Raw genomic sequence first — 13,672 nt, forward strand, 5'->3', positions numbered from 1 at the left:
CTCAACCACTATGCCAATGGGCCACCCCCTACTTTTTAAAATTGGTCCTTCACCACCTAGTTTGAAAAACACTGTTCTCTGGTACTCTAATATTTTTATCAAGATACCTGCTGAGTTGCAATCTATTCTAATTTTCTATTTACCTTTTTATATTCCCTCCTTTGATTGTAAGCTTGGAAATTTCAGAAACAATGACTAGTTTTTAATGGGAGCCTCAGAGTGCATGGCACATGTAGGCCTTAAAAATACTTTTTTAGTGAATGAAAACTAGTTTTAGAGAAGCAGTGGTAGAAAATATCAGTGTGAAGTCTCTGGATATTCCAGCTAGCCATCTCGGCGCAAATCATTTTTCCCCAGTCAGATCAAAACATTTCTACAGGATCAAAGAAGAGTCAGATTGAGGAAGTTCTTTAAGGAGTAAAAAGAAAAGTGTTAAAAATTCGAGTTGTTCCTACAGTCTTTGAACAGGTGATGGAATTATAAATCTCCTCAGCAAAACAAAAAAAGCACAGTATTTATACACAATATCACAGACTGGTTAAGAATCCATGCTCTAATTCAGTGATTTCAATACTTTTGGTCTCAGTACCCCTTGACACTCAAAAAATATTGGAAGTCCCCAAGAAACTTTTGTGGGTTATATATTTTCCATGTTTGGAAATGTCCATGTTTTATTAGAAATTAAACCTTTTTTAAGTCTAAAAAAAAAATACAGAGGCACATACTCCATTAGCTGTAGGCATCAGAACAATGATGTAAGAACATGTCATTTAGCCTCTGGAAAATCTGTTGAGAATCTTTCTATAAGTACATGGTAATAGTTCCACATGTGAAATTCCAAATTTGAAATTTTCAAGGAATGACATTTTGCACATGAATGGTTGCCAATTTATATATATATATATATATATATATACAATTTAAACATATATTTTATATATATAAAAATTTATATATATATATTTATAAAATCAGTCCCACATAAGGAGTATGTATATATCACTCACATAAGACTGGGCTAATTTTATTTTTATTAGTCATACTCATCTTCCTCATCTTCATCTTCCTCAGTTTCTTCATTTTCCTCAGCTGCAAGTACAGCTGCTGCTTGTGCAGCCCTGAAAGCCTGCTCCTCTTCCACACTAGGGTCATCCATTTCTGTAATTTCTGGTCCGCTGGGATATTCTTGATAAACTGGTGGTGGAACTGGAGGTGTGTAGCTGTCTGGACTATATTTATGACCCCAGCCTATGTAGAAATTTTCAAACTTTCTGTAGGTTAAAAAAAAATGTAGATGATCATTATATAATTTTTCAGTAAGAAAAGTTGATCCTCCTTTTCTGTAACGATAGAGTAGTTAAGAATATCGTAGTCCCATAATTTTAAAACAGTATATTTAAAATGTGTTAGAGATGAAACATCCCTAAATGATCCTTCTCCCACAGGGGATTACTACGATCCAAACTGCTTAAGCGGATTAAGAAAACCGTGGGGCCAGACCCTGACAAAATGTACCATATACCTAGACTGTAGCCTTTCATCATTTAATTATTTTCAGCAAAACAAAATAACTAAGTTAAAAAGTTACTACCTTCCTTAGAGTTAGAATTAAAAAGTTGCCAGCCTAGCAAATCCTTGGTCAGGTGAAGTCTTGCTTGTGGTTAAAAAGCTATGTATGATTTTTCAGGTCCAACCATGGGCGATTACAAAGGCTTTACCTGGCAGGCCTCACCGGAAAATGCCCTCCCTCCACCCCAGACTTGGTGCCCAGCCAATGCACTGCAGTCTTCAAGGGCCGTTGCAGTCAAGGACTCGGGCGTCTTTGGCCTGTCATGCTCTTCACGTGTTTGTGTTCCTAACCGTAGTGCCTTCGTTCCTAGATCTCTTGATCTGAGGCCTTCCCCAGAGGTCTTCAGGCACCTCTGCCAAGCCCTCCTTATGGGGGCTGGGAGACAGAAACGAGAAACCTTAAAGAGACTTTTTCCCACTCTGACTCAGTACCCACTACTTTTCCCTAGCCCTCCCTGCCTTCCTCTCACCCCCAGGTCCATAAAACTGCAAGAGCCTTAAGTCTGGGACTCCCTCGTCAGTGAGATGACCCCCACGTCTTCACCAATCCACCTGACCTTCCATGGGTGTGTCATTCCATGGGGAAAATGGAATGGAGGAATCAGTGCTTTCTCTTCCTTATACCATCAAGTGAGTGATTAAAAGCCTAATGCTTTCATATTTGGCTTGTTACATTAATGGCTACTCTGTCATTTGGCAGCTCACTTCCTCTTCAGCTCAGCTGAGCTTCTGATACTGAGCTATTAGATAAGAAATGGAAGCATAAGACAAATGGAACTGTATGCTCTGGGTGAGTGATAAAAGGATATTTAGTATCCTCTTGATCCTAGTTCTGTTGAAAGTTATAGCCTAAATAATACATATTTTTAATTATCTTTTATCAAGATGTCCAACAAAAATGATGTGACATTTAAGCTAATTTAAACACTGCTTAGAATTACCTCCATTAAATGAATAAGTCAATTACTCAAGTAATCATAGAGGAAAAACCATATTTTACCTCCATTAATTGGATAATTCAGATGAACAGGCAAAAGTCCGAATTAATCTTCTAAATTTGATGCTTTACTGTGTAATACAGATGTTGTTTGAGTAAATTTTATGCCACACACACTTGGCATGCCAAAGATGAGTTAAAACAATAGTAGTGTAACATTCCAATAATAACTTAAAATTTCCAGAACTTAGTGATCACAATAATAGCTTCGTAAGTTGTCAGATACTTACTTGCCATTGGAAAAGGCATATGCTCCAGGCCAAAGATTGGATCTAAGGACAGCAATAGCATATTGAGGAATGAGGTTGGAGGATAGCCGTGTTGTCCAAGGCGGTATATTCTGGATCTCTGTCAACCAAAGAGAAATCCAAAAGCTTACCTCCTAAAAAGGCACGGATATACTGTGTAACAGAGAAGTTATTTTTATAAATCTTAAAACACACACTTGACATAGAAAAGTTAAAACATCAACAGCTTAACATAAAATGAGGACATATTTTATGAACATTGTGGAACAATGCAATTTGAATATTTGTATACTATAACTATGTCATGTGTTTATGGTCTGAAGACTGACACGACAAGAATGATACACACGATAACTGTCAGCATTTCCAGTAATAGCTGCAGCCAACTTACGTTTCCCCCCTGCATCACACTCCAACCTGTCAGAGAAAGTTGGTGGTGTGGCCAGCTATGTTCTTTACTCCCCACCATATACTACAATGTGTGTGTGTGTGTGTGTATGTATATCACATACATATATGTATGTATATAATGTGTATATAATATACTACATATAATATAGTGTACATTACATATAACATGCCTATATGTGTATAGTATATAGTTGTGTAAAATTACCTAAATCTTCAGAGATTGGTGTCAAGAGAGGAGGCCCTACTTCCTGTCCTAGGTAGTCAGGCTCTTCTTTTTCTTCTTCTTCTTTTTCTTCGTCTTCTTCTTCTTCTTCCTCTTCATTTTTTTGTACGGGGTTGAACCAATTACAGCGACCCTGGGTAGGAATATTGCAAGATTTTGTAGTTTAATGAGTACCTTAAAGTATCAGGATATTCATTTGGATTGACGCAATTTTCTGCACTAGGTCCGAGTGCATGGGAATTCAATCATTCATTCAACATACATTTGCCAAGTGCTATTGATCTATGTTATTTCAAGCAAAAAACTGTACTATTTATTTCAAGAATTTTCCCACTTCTTGAAGTTATAGAACATTTATATTTTACAATGAACAGAAGCTTAGTGAAAAAGGTGATAATGCATTTTACTAACTTGTGGTAAGATACAAAAGAGGTAAGATGCTATTATTATTAATAACAAAAAATGTATTAAGATTAGGTATGGAATTTGGGGTTATAATTTCTCATTTAATTAACTCTGATCTAGCATTATGTAAGAATATCTCTTAAGTAGATCAAAGTGTAATGAAGATTTTCTACCTGCAGATGAGGCAGTATAGCAGAATGATTCAGAGGATGGACTCCGGATCCATTCTGCCCACTCAGATCTGACCCTGTTGCTTATTAGCTATATCCCCTTTGTCACATTTCCTAAACTCTCTGCCTCAATTTCCTCATCTGTAAAATAAGGAGAATATTAGCCTTTCATACAGTTGTGAGGATTAAATGAGATAGTACATATAAAGTGCTATTAAGAACCTGGCAGAATAGGTGCTATATAACTGCTACATAGCACCATTTGCTTGTTTTTGTTTTTGTTGTAATCTTGTATTGTTCTTGGCGTATAAGCTCTACGTATTGTAGAAACAGAATAAGAAAATGTTCCAAAATTAATGCGCCCATCTATAGTCAACATATAAAAAATAATTTCACAACACACATAAATCTAAATGCTTACATAACTTGTCAAATACTCCATGGAAATATTTTGTTTCTGTTTGGAAATAAAAATCTGTTTGAAGATCTCAGGTCTATACTACTTGCAATTATATAGTACTCTGTGTTTTTACTTGATTTTTTAATGGTCTCTTTCTCTGTCTAGAGTCTGAAGGCCTTCATTTCGTATACATGTGTGCATTGTAAACAGAATTCAATAAATATTTGCTGATTGACTGATAGATTGAGAATTGCAAAGCCCCTACCTGAGGGAGAATATGTTGTACATGATGAACCCAATTGGATAGGGATTCCACTAGATCAGTCACTTGAATGCCTTCAAAGTCAGGGTTTTCTTCAAAGCTCTCTCTCCCGCCTTCCACCTCTTCCTCCTCCTCTCCTTCCTCTTCACCGAACTGATAGAAGCCTAGAGGGCTGACATGGGTCCCTGCTGAAATTCTGGCAATTTGTGCTCGCAGGTAATTGCTCTCATTTCCTGGGAAAGGTGGGTAGCTTATGATGGGAGTATCCAATCGCCCTGTGAAAAATTTCTTGATTTTTCTTGCAATAACAATTTGTGCAGGTGTAACCGATGGCAACTTCACCCACGGCCCTCCTGGTTCATTGCAAACAAAATAGACATATTTGTTGGCACCCGTTCTACTTTCTTCTTTTGGAATAGCCTGTGGGGCCTTGTATAAGGACTTTGGTAATTCATCTTCATCATCTTCATCAGCTTCACTGTCTCCATTGTCTCTCTCTTCGGTTACATCTTCCTCTTCCATCTCCTCTTCATCTTCTCCCTCACGGAATTCCACTTCAGCTACAATATAATTCATTTCCAGACCCAAGATCTTGCCCCAGAAACGGCATCTTTGGATTGGGTGGGCGTCAGTAAGCTGCTTGAGGGCAAGAAATATGCGATAAGTCTCATCTGTGCCCAAACCAACTCCAGCTTGTTCAAAATAAAAAGCTGACTCCATTACATTTGGGAGAGAGTTTTCTGCCTGGGAATACAAATGCTGTGGTTAACATTTTATCTATAAGAGAACTGCTTGCTTCCCTTTTCCTTTGTAAGCATCTTATTAGCTCTACTTTCTCCATCACTTCTTTGACATTTCTTTCAAGATTTAGATCAAAACTCTGATAATAACTAAATTTCAATTCTTCTCTCATTACTTATAAATGTAGCTTCTAGTATTGTCTTGTACTCATCAATATATTATAATAGTTATCTTGTTGTATGTGTGCATGTTAGGCACAAATAATTTAATACTCACTGTGAATAATAAAAATTCAGCATCCCCTTTTTATAAATATTTAAATGGCCCCTTTACTATCCTGAAATAATAAAATATACATAACCTACAGACACATATATAGTTAGAAAAATGTTTATATATATTACTATATTTTTTCTAAATAATATTTCTTATATACATATGGTAGTTTGTAGGGTGAATAAAAATCAATATGGTACCCTATATATAGGGTAATATATAGGACAAATAAAAGGAATATATAATAAAATAGTGCTCAGGCATGACTATATGTGAAGACATAATTTAGTCAGATATTTGCCTTGACTTATAATAACTTTGGATTTAAAATAAGGAAGAAAATCAGAAATAATTCCATAAAAAATACAGAAAAATGAAAAAGCAGAGTCTTAAATGGACTCTAGAAAAACATTTGTGAGAAAGTAGAAAATAACCTTATCTGAGGTGGGGATCACTTGCAAATTTTAGACCTTCAAGATGGAGAAATTGAAAGCACTTTGCTATTCTTACAAATGATCTGCTCTTATTTATATTGTAATTTTAGTGTCAAATAGGGATAGTGACTTTTTTCAATCCTCATCTCTTTGATGTAGGACTGTAAGACTCTTTCCATGGCATCTGTTACGCCACTCCCTCTTGATCCTACTCTGTAACAATTTCTTCTTGGTTTCTAATTGGTTCCTTTTTCTTAACTGAGCCCTAAATATTGGTGTCCTCAAAATTTCCATCATCTCATCACTCAGCACTTCAGAAGCTTTCTTCCACACCACCTCAAGTGATAAAGTGGTTGTTTCAAATCCACCTCTCACTCTGATTTTTCTCCCATGTTCCACATCCATATTTCTAGCCACCTATGAGAAGTTTCAGTCTGAATAGTCTACATATACGTCAAGTTAAGATTGAATTCATATTTCTCTCATAGTCTTCTCTTTTTTTCTACATACCCTATCTTCACCAATGACATCACCATCCACTCAGTTTCTCGGACTGGAAAATTCAGTTATCCTTGCTTCTTCTGACTCTCTTGACTTTCATATTTAATTAGAGTCCTATTGATTCTACCACCTAAAAAGCTGTTGGCATTATCCCTTCCTCTTTAACTCATTTCCACCATACTCGTCTCCACTCTGACTACTTGTCCTGTCACAGGAATCTTCTAATGCTCTCCTCCTTGCCTCTGATCTAACCTTTCTTCTTTCATTCTCCTCAATTCCACTACCAGAGTTATCTTTCTAAACCAAAAGTCAGACCATGCTATTCTCTATTAAAAGCTTCTACTGACTTTCCATGGTATACAAGGAGGAAATTTCTTGTCAGTGCACAAAGAGCAGGCTGCCTTTAAGCACCTTATTTGCTTCATTTCCATTACTCAATCCCTCAAACCCATACTTTCCCAAACATTAAATAATGTTTCTCGACTTTTTATTGTTCTTTTTGCCCAGAATTTTATTCCTTATAATCTTTACCTGGTGAACTTCTACTTATTTTTCATGACGCAAATGAAACACCTCCACTACAAAGCCTTACCCAATTCCCAATAGCAGAGGTAGTTGCTCCATTCTGTCTCATAGGTTGTCAAAACAATATAATAAGAATTGCTACTATTCATTAAGTTCCTAGTATGTATCAGACCCTTGATATATAGTACTTCCATGCCTTAAGTTGTTGCCATGTGATTATCTCTGAGGCTGGGAAAGGTTTACTCACTTAAAGTCACACAGCGAGTAAGTGATTGAGCTAGGATTCTGGTTTTTCACCAAGGGAGGCTATCTATTATTGTGCTAATCAAATAACTTTACAGTCTTTTTTGCCTCTTTCACTAGACTGTGAGCAACGTAAAGTCAGAAAAGTCTGCTTCATGTGTATATCTCAGTACCTGGCATGCAGTAAGTAGTCACAATGTTTGTGAATTAATGAGTGAATGAATAAATGAATGCTAAGACAAAGAACAGGAATTCTGGTGTGGCCAAAGACAGGAATACAAACATGAACATTCTATATATACATATGAGTCTGAGACAGAGTCAGTTACATAGGTCATATTTCAATGCTTCCACCACCTGCCTGTCTTCCTGTTCCTGCATCTTTCTACTCTCTGAAGTGTAGCTTTTGATCTTCATCTGATAATTCAGCTCTTCCTGGCTCTAAAATCAATCCTAGGAAGAATTTATGGAATTTGGTTAAGGGGCCCAGATTCCAGGATCAAAACACCTCATTTATTTATTTGTGTTCTCACCCCACACCCTAGTTTTAGGATGCAGATCCCTACCTTATAATAGTATGCCTATAGATAGTCCAATGCCCCATTCTTATACTGGAGTCTGGCTTTTCTATGAAAACTCCTCCATGAGAGTGTCTGCTTGACCCCCACATGCTGATTGTCCCGGATTCGTCATCACTGTATGTGGCTATATAACCAAATGTTTGGAGAAAGATATTTTCAGAAAAGGGCAGTTGGTGTTGACCCCTTGACATTTACCACCTGTTCCTTCTGAGTACTCTGGATCCCACTGCGCTAGCTTGGGTCTCCCCACAAAGGCGCCCAAGCCCTACAAGATGTACCGACTGTCTAGATTCCTATGCCTTCTATCTTTTCCCTGACTGAACTCTCCTCCTTTTGCTGAAAATATCTTATTCCAAATATCCAATATGCAAGTATATGGACAGATTTTAAATAGTTTAGTGTTAGCAGAACATGGCAGCTCAGTAGATGTATGGTATAAATTTCTCAGTAGTATAAATTACAAGCAACAGGCATTTAGGAAACAATACTGCATACTATTTTGAAATATTTGGGGCTAAAATTTCTGTGATACAACTAATTTTATTCTTCTAATGATATCTTTTGATCTCTGTCACCAAATTTCTCTGTAAATATTTTAAACAATTTGTCTATAAGTTTAAACAATTTAATCTATAGAGATTAAAAGAAATATTTTATCCCTCTCTTCTTATATTATTTCCTATTGACATATTATGCATAATTTTGATAGAGGAAGTTGCCTTGGAAGAGAATGCAAATGACATTAGAGGTCTTCTAATTTTTCTAGTAAATTAAAGGGGAAAATATGCAACTTGTTTTAAAGCCTAATTTTTAATTACCTGACATTAATTCATTCATTCAACAAATATTTAATAAGAAATGGCCATGGGCCAGATCTGTACCTGGCACTTTGGAGAATATAAAAGATGAGGAAGTCATTCTCTCTGATATCAAGAAGCTCAACCTCACACACATATAACAAACAGCTAAGTCTGTGAAATATTAAAGCACAGTGTGAAAAAATAAGAAATTCTAAACAAGGAAATGTGTGGTATGAAATGAGGTTGTAAATACTATTTAGGAAGCTATAAAGGACAGTTGGTATGAATTTAAAGCCATACCTCATTCACCCCAAATAAAAACCTAAGACTGAACTATTCAAATTTATAGCAGGGACTTACTATTTCATCTTCTAGTTCTTGGTCGGCTCCTTCCAAATTTCCTTGAAGAAAAAGAGCCTTTTGCTTCTCTGCTGTTTCGTATATTGGAAGCATCTCATATTCATTTTGGAGTGTATCTAATTTTTTACTAAAATGTGCCATCTTCACGTCTTGGCTAATATTTTCAATGATGTCCACAGCATTTTCAGGATGCTCATCTAAGATCTTGGTCAGCATATTAGAAAGATGATCATATCTACCCAAAAAGAGAAAATTCCAGATAATATCCATGTCAAAAGCATTTAAAGAAACATTTCATGCAAACTCAGTGAGTTGGCTTTTAGGAAACTTTAACAACTCAAAGCCTTCAGAAATTTTAAGTGGATAAACATGGGTACTTCCACTACTACCAGAAAGAATCTATCCTAGAGTTTTCCTTAGGAAATGCCTCCAATATAAATATTTAACTTACTAAAGAAAAACATATTACAGCAAGATACATATTCCACATCAGGTACACTTTCCCATTTTATTTGAGATTGAAATCTCTTGGTTACATATTTAAAAGTGATTAACCTTTTTATTCTTTTGCCCTAACTTCTATTCCACCCCCCTTCCCCTCCCCTCACCAAATCCAATTTTATTGCTAAATCCTGTTGACTCTTTTAAGATATGTTCTTTTCCTTTTCATTTCCTAGGCCAGTTATCTACTTCAGAGTTTTTTAGACCCATAAGAAATACATTTCATGTTGCAACCCCACCCGCACACAACTGAAAGAAAAGTGTCATCAAATATTACTCACCTTGATTAAAATGTGATGCCCTCTAATAGTTTTGTTCTATTCTATTTAAAACACTGCCCCTTGCTTTTTATTTCGTAACTGAATTAGTGAAACTGCTTCTGACTTCTCGTTAATTCATTACATTTTATACATAATTGCTAGGGTGTGCTTTTTCAAATACTAGATTTACAGCATGAACTTACTATTTTAGAGCCAAAAGTGTCTATCAAAGTGCTCTTAGGTTAAATAGAAGCTCCTCTGTCCAGTGTGGAAACTTGCAACAATTTCCTCTCTGGTGGGTAAACATTGTTTCTCTCCAATTTCATCTCTAATAGTCAGTTCAGTCTGAACTTCTGCCCCAGTGAGATAAATCTATTAAAAATCACTGTCATATAGTTGCTAAGTCCTACCTGAGAGCCTTTGCTTGCTGTGTCCCATGTACATCATTTCTCTCAAGAAATAATTTAAAATGCGCTTGGTCCTCAAAGCCTTTCACTCAAGTCATTCCTGCATTCTTCCTCCGTTTAGAGAGGGCTTTTCTGAGATCAATGAGACAATGCTATGTAATTGTGTGCGTTATATATTTCCCATTCAGCAGCTGCGGTACATTCTTATATGGCCCAAATTAGGTTTTTGTTTTTGTTTGTTTGTTGTTATTATAATATATCTCTTCCCATTATTATAGTGAAACAAAAAAGATGCTCAATAATTGCCTACTTTTTGTTAATTAACCCTAGCCATTATTTTTTGTTTTTTTCTTTAATATCTGGATTTATCTAATGGATCTTAAGAATGTCATAGAAAAATATCTAGATTACATGGGCAACCAATGTGAAAGGCAGTTTAAAAATATTATAGACAAAGAATATTTCCTTATTTCCCAAAATACTGCTATTCCTGTAAATGAGAAGAAATGTTAGGACTAGGAGTTTGTTTAAAACTTCATAAAGCTTCCTTAATATTCGTTCAGTATTGAAACTCGTGGAGAAGTCTTCAGACTAAAAATATTCTTTCTTACTAGGCACCAGCTGGGGTTGTAACTGGAGTCTTTGATTTGCTCCAATAGGGGCAGTGTATGCCATGAAATCAAGAACTCTAAGTCCAAATTTTTATTTTATTTTTCAGGTTTTAATATAATGTCTATACATGCTTTCTTCATGTTTGTTCAAGCAAGATATTGCATCAGTGTTTTTCAGACATCCACACCTGAAAATGCCTTTGTGTCCAATTATGAAATATGTTTATTAGATTTTAATTCACAATGATAGCTTTTTCAATTTGGAGTATTAATAACTTGTTTTAATAGCATGGCAGAAAAGGAGGAAGTGTTTCTTTTCTCTAGGCTATTTATTCAACAGTGTAAAAACCAATATCAGATCCTGTATTTTAATCAAAGATTGTTTTAATTGCAACAACAAAAAAGTAGCTTTCATGGCTGTCAAATAAGATCTGCACATAAGAGATGGAGCTAAAGTTATTCTTTACAAAGCAGTTTTTAACTGCAGGCTCTAAAGTACTTAGAAGATAATAATGAATATGACAGTAGATATTCATTATTACCTCAGAGACTCAGCATTTGGAAATAAAATTTAGATATTTAAGTAATATCAGTTATAAAATAATTCAGTAAAGAACATTTTCCCATTTTTATGTTTTTGTATTCAGTTTTAAATTGTTAGTGAACTTTCACATATTTATAATGAGCTCTTTTGGAATTTTAACAAAGTTTGTGAGTTCATGCTTGTCATTTAACACAGGGCATTATGACAAGAAGTTTATATCAGAATTCAAGTAGAAGCCACTACTGAGTAGCAGATCACGTCCTCGAAGCTTAAGTTGTAGTTTAAAACAGTAACTTAGAAATAATATTTTAAATTGTCAATCTCAGGTTTTGTGAAAGATTTCTCATATTAAATGTTGTTTTCAGTCTTCAAGCCTTAAAATTATAGGGACCAATTCTCCTGGTTTGCCCAGGACTGAGGGGTGTCTCAGCATACAGAACGTTCAGTGTCCAAATCCAGACAGGGAAATTACTGTAATAGTTTGTCTTGCCAGCACTGGCCTGGGTGGGACCTCAAAGCCAAGCCATACAAGGTCTGGAATGCTGGATGAGAGCTGTGTGCTCCCGTCACTGGTAGGCAATTGTTTTTTACAAGCATCTTAAAGAAATACTTAGACTTCACTATCTTTATGGTCTCTTTCAAAACCAAGATTCCATAATTCCTAGCTCTTATTTCTGTGTGCTAAGGGTCTTTAAAGAAGCTAGTAGAATCCCCACCAGTGATCTAGTTTGAGTCCTGTGATGAAAAGTTATTAAATCACAGACTTTTCATATATATTTCCATTCACCCAAAGAAACACACTCTCACACAGATACTCACACCCTCTTTTCTTTGCCAAACTTTTCTCCCTCTCTCTTTTTTTTTCCTTCAAAACTTACAGATTCAAGCCCGACTTGCTACTGGTCTTTAGTAGGTAAGCCTTAGCATTCTGAATGGCAATCTCAAGCATGTTGGGGGTCACTTCAGAGGTCCCAGGTTCAGGGTGATCCAGATCATAGTTGCTGTTTGAGTCTTCCTCCTGAAAAATGTCAAGTCTCAGCTCTTTTAGTTTAGAGTTGTTATGGCTTGCATCTTTTGGTTCATGAAGGTGATGTTTGGTTTGCTGAGACTGTTGGAAGGTGTTTCCCTCTGATTGACACTTTTGATGAGGAGCTGATTCTCCTTTATCAGATGATTGTTCCAAATGGTTGGAATGAGCTGTCCGAGCTTCAGGAATCACACTAGTGGTCTTGTCTGACTTCCATGGGGACCAAAGGTCCTGTCTGGCCAGAGCCAGGGTAGAAGGAGTGGAAGTGGGTTCCTGAGGAAAGGAAGGTGGAGATGATGCACCTAGTCCTGTGAGGTCATTCAGAGGCGTGCTGGTTCGAGACTGGGAGCTCTGAGGAGGGCTGCTCTCGGGCTGGAGTCCAGTTTCTGGCCCCTGCTCTGACTCCAGGGGCTCAGGTAGCCCAGGCACAGGATCTTGGGAAGAAGCTGCTGTTATTTCTTCCCATGGCTGCTCTGCTTCCTCAGGTTCTTGATTGCCTTCCTGCTTCAAGGAGGTCAAGTCTTCCATGGAAGTAATCAAGAAAAAAACAAAGTTCTGGATGAAGGGGGAGTGCCGAAATGGAAGGAGGCAACGCAGTGCAGTTGCTTTGCTGAGAGCTGCTAAGGGATTTCTGCGTCTTAGTTGCTCTGCAAGTTGCAGCGTCCTATCTCCATAGCAACCCCAGGCAAGTTTCCTCTGAGAGAAACTAGGCACAACGGTTACCAGGATTCTAGGGAGGAGACAAGAAAGATGAAAATCCTAGATTTGTGATTTGGTGGAGGCTCTGCTCCTCTTCCTGGCTCAGCCAATCTGACCTGCAGTTGATCAGTCCTTGTTGGAAACCTGAGAACTTGTCAGTGCGCGAGCACAAAGGAGGAGGAGCTGCGACTCTGCACCGGAGGATCTGATAGTTTGATTCAGATTACACTGTGAGGGGCGAATTGTGCATGAGTGGAGAGACAAAGCATTTACAGAATGTGTGTGTGACTGAGTGAAAGGGACAGGGAGAGGGAGGGAGGGAGAGAGGGAGGGAAAGACCTGAGGAATCTTGAGGTGCAGATGACAATGAGACTCCAGTGTACAGACCAGGAGAGTCCAAGACTCACATTTAGAGGGCAAAGATGTCTTATCTGCATCAACCAAACTCGGGAGACTTTTGGAGAATAAACAAGGAAG

At 37.0% G+C, this 13,672-nt stretch overlaps 1 protein-coding gene across 2 annotated transcripts; it reads right to left on the reverse strand.

Annotated features, from left to right (window-relative positions):
* Positions 1 to 13,260, reverse strand: RSPH4A (radial spoke head component 4A). 2 transcript variants are annotated; one of them, XM_046676453.1, is made up of 6 exons: positions 12,348 to 13,260; positions 9,147 to 9,381; positions 4,689 to 5,321; positions 3,431 to 3,581; positions 2,797 to 2,914; positions 1 to 1,271 (listed from the first exon to the last, which is right to left on the reverse strand). In XM_046676453.1, exons 1-6 carry the CDS (start codon positions 13,022 to 13,024, stop codon positions 1,034 to 1,036), a joined length of 2,052 nt encoding a protein of 683 aa, XP_046532409.1. In that variant the 5' UTR covers positions 13,025 to 13,260; the 3' UTR covers positions 1 to 1,033. The 2 variants fall into 2 exon arrangements, with proteins under 2 accessions (XP_046532409.1, XP_046532408.1); XM_046676452.1 differs by having other exon boundaries at positions 4,689 to 5,429.
* Positions 13,261 to 13,672: the final 412 nt, after the last annotated feature.

The sequence above is a fragment of the Equus quagga genome, chromosome 11 (assembly GCF_021613505.1).
Source record: "Equus quagga isolate Etosha38 chromosome 11, UCLA_HA_Equagga_1.0, whole genome shotgun sequence".
NCBI lineage: Eukaryota > Metazoa > Chordata > Mammalia > Perissodactyla > Equidae > Equus > Equus quagga.

Bases quoted from the DNA above. Each gene is read 5' to 3' on its own strand.
- RSPH4A (XM_046676452.1), bottom strand. From the start codon at position 13,024: ATGGAAGACTTGACCTCCTTGAAGCAGGAAGGCAATCAAGAACCTGAG. The intron at 9,382-12,347 runs GTAAGTTTTGAA...CTTTTTGGGTAG, and splicing joins AGCAAGTCGGGCTTGAATCT to ATATGATCATCTTTCTAATA. The intron at 1,272-2,796 runs GTAAGTATCTGA...TTTAACCTACAG, and splicing joins TATGCCTTTTCCAATGGCAA to AAAGTTTGAAAATTTCTACA.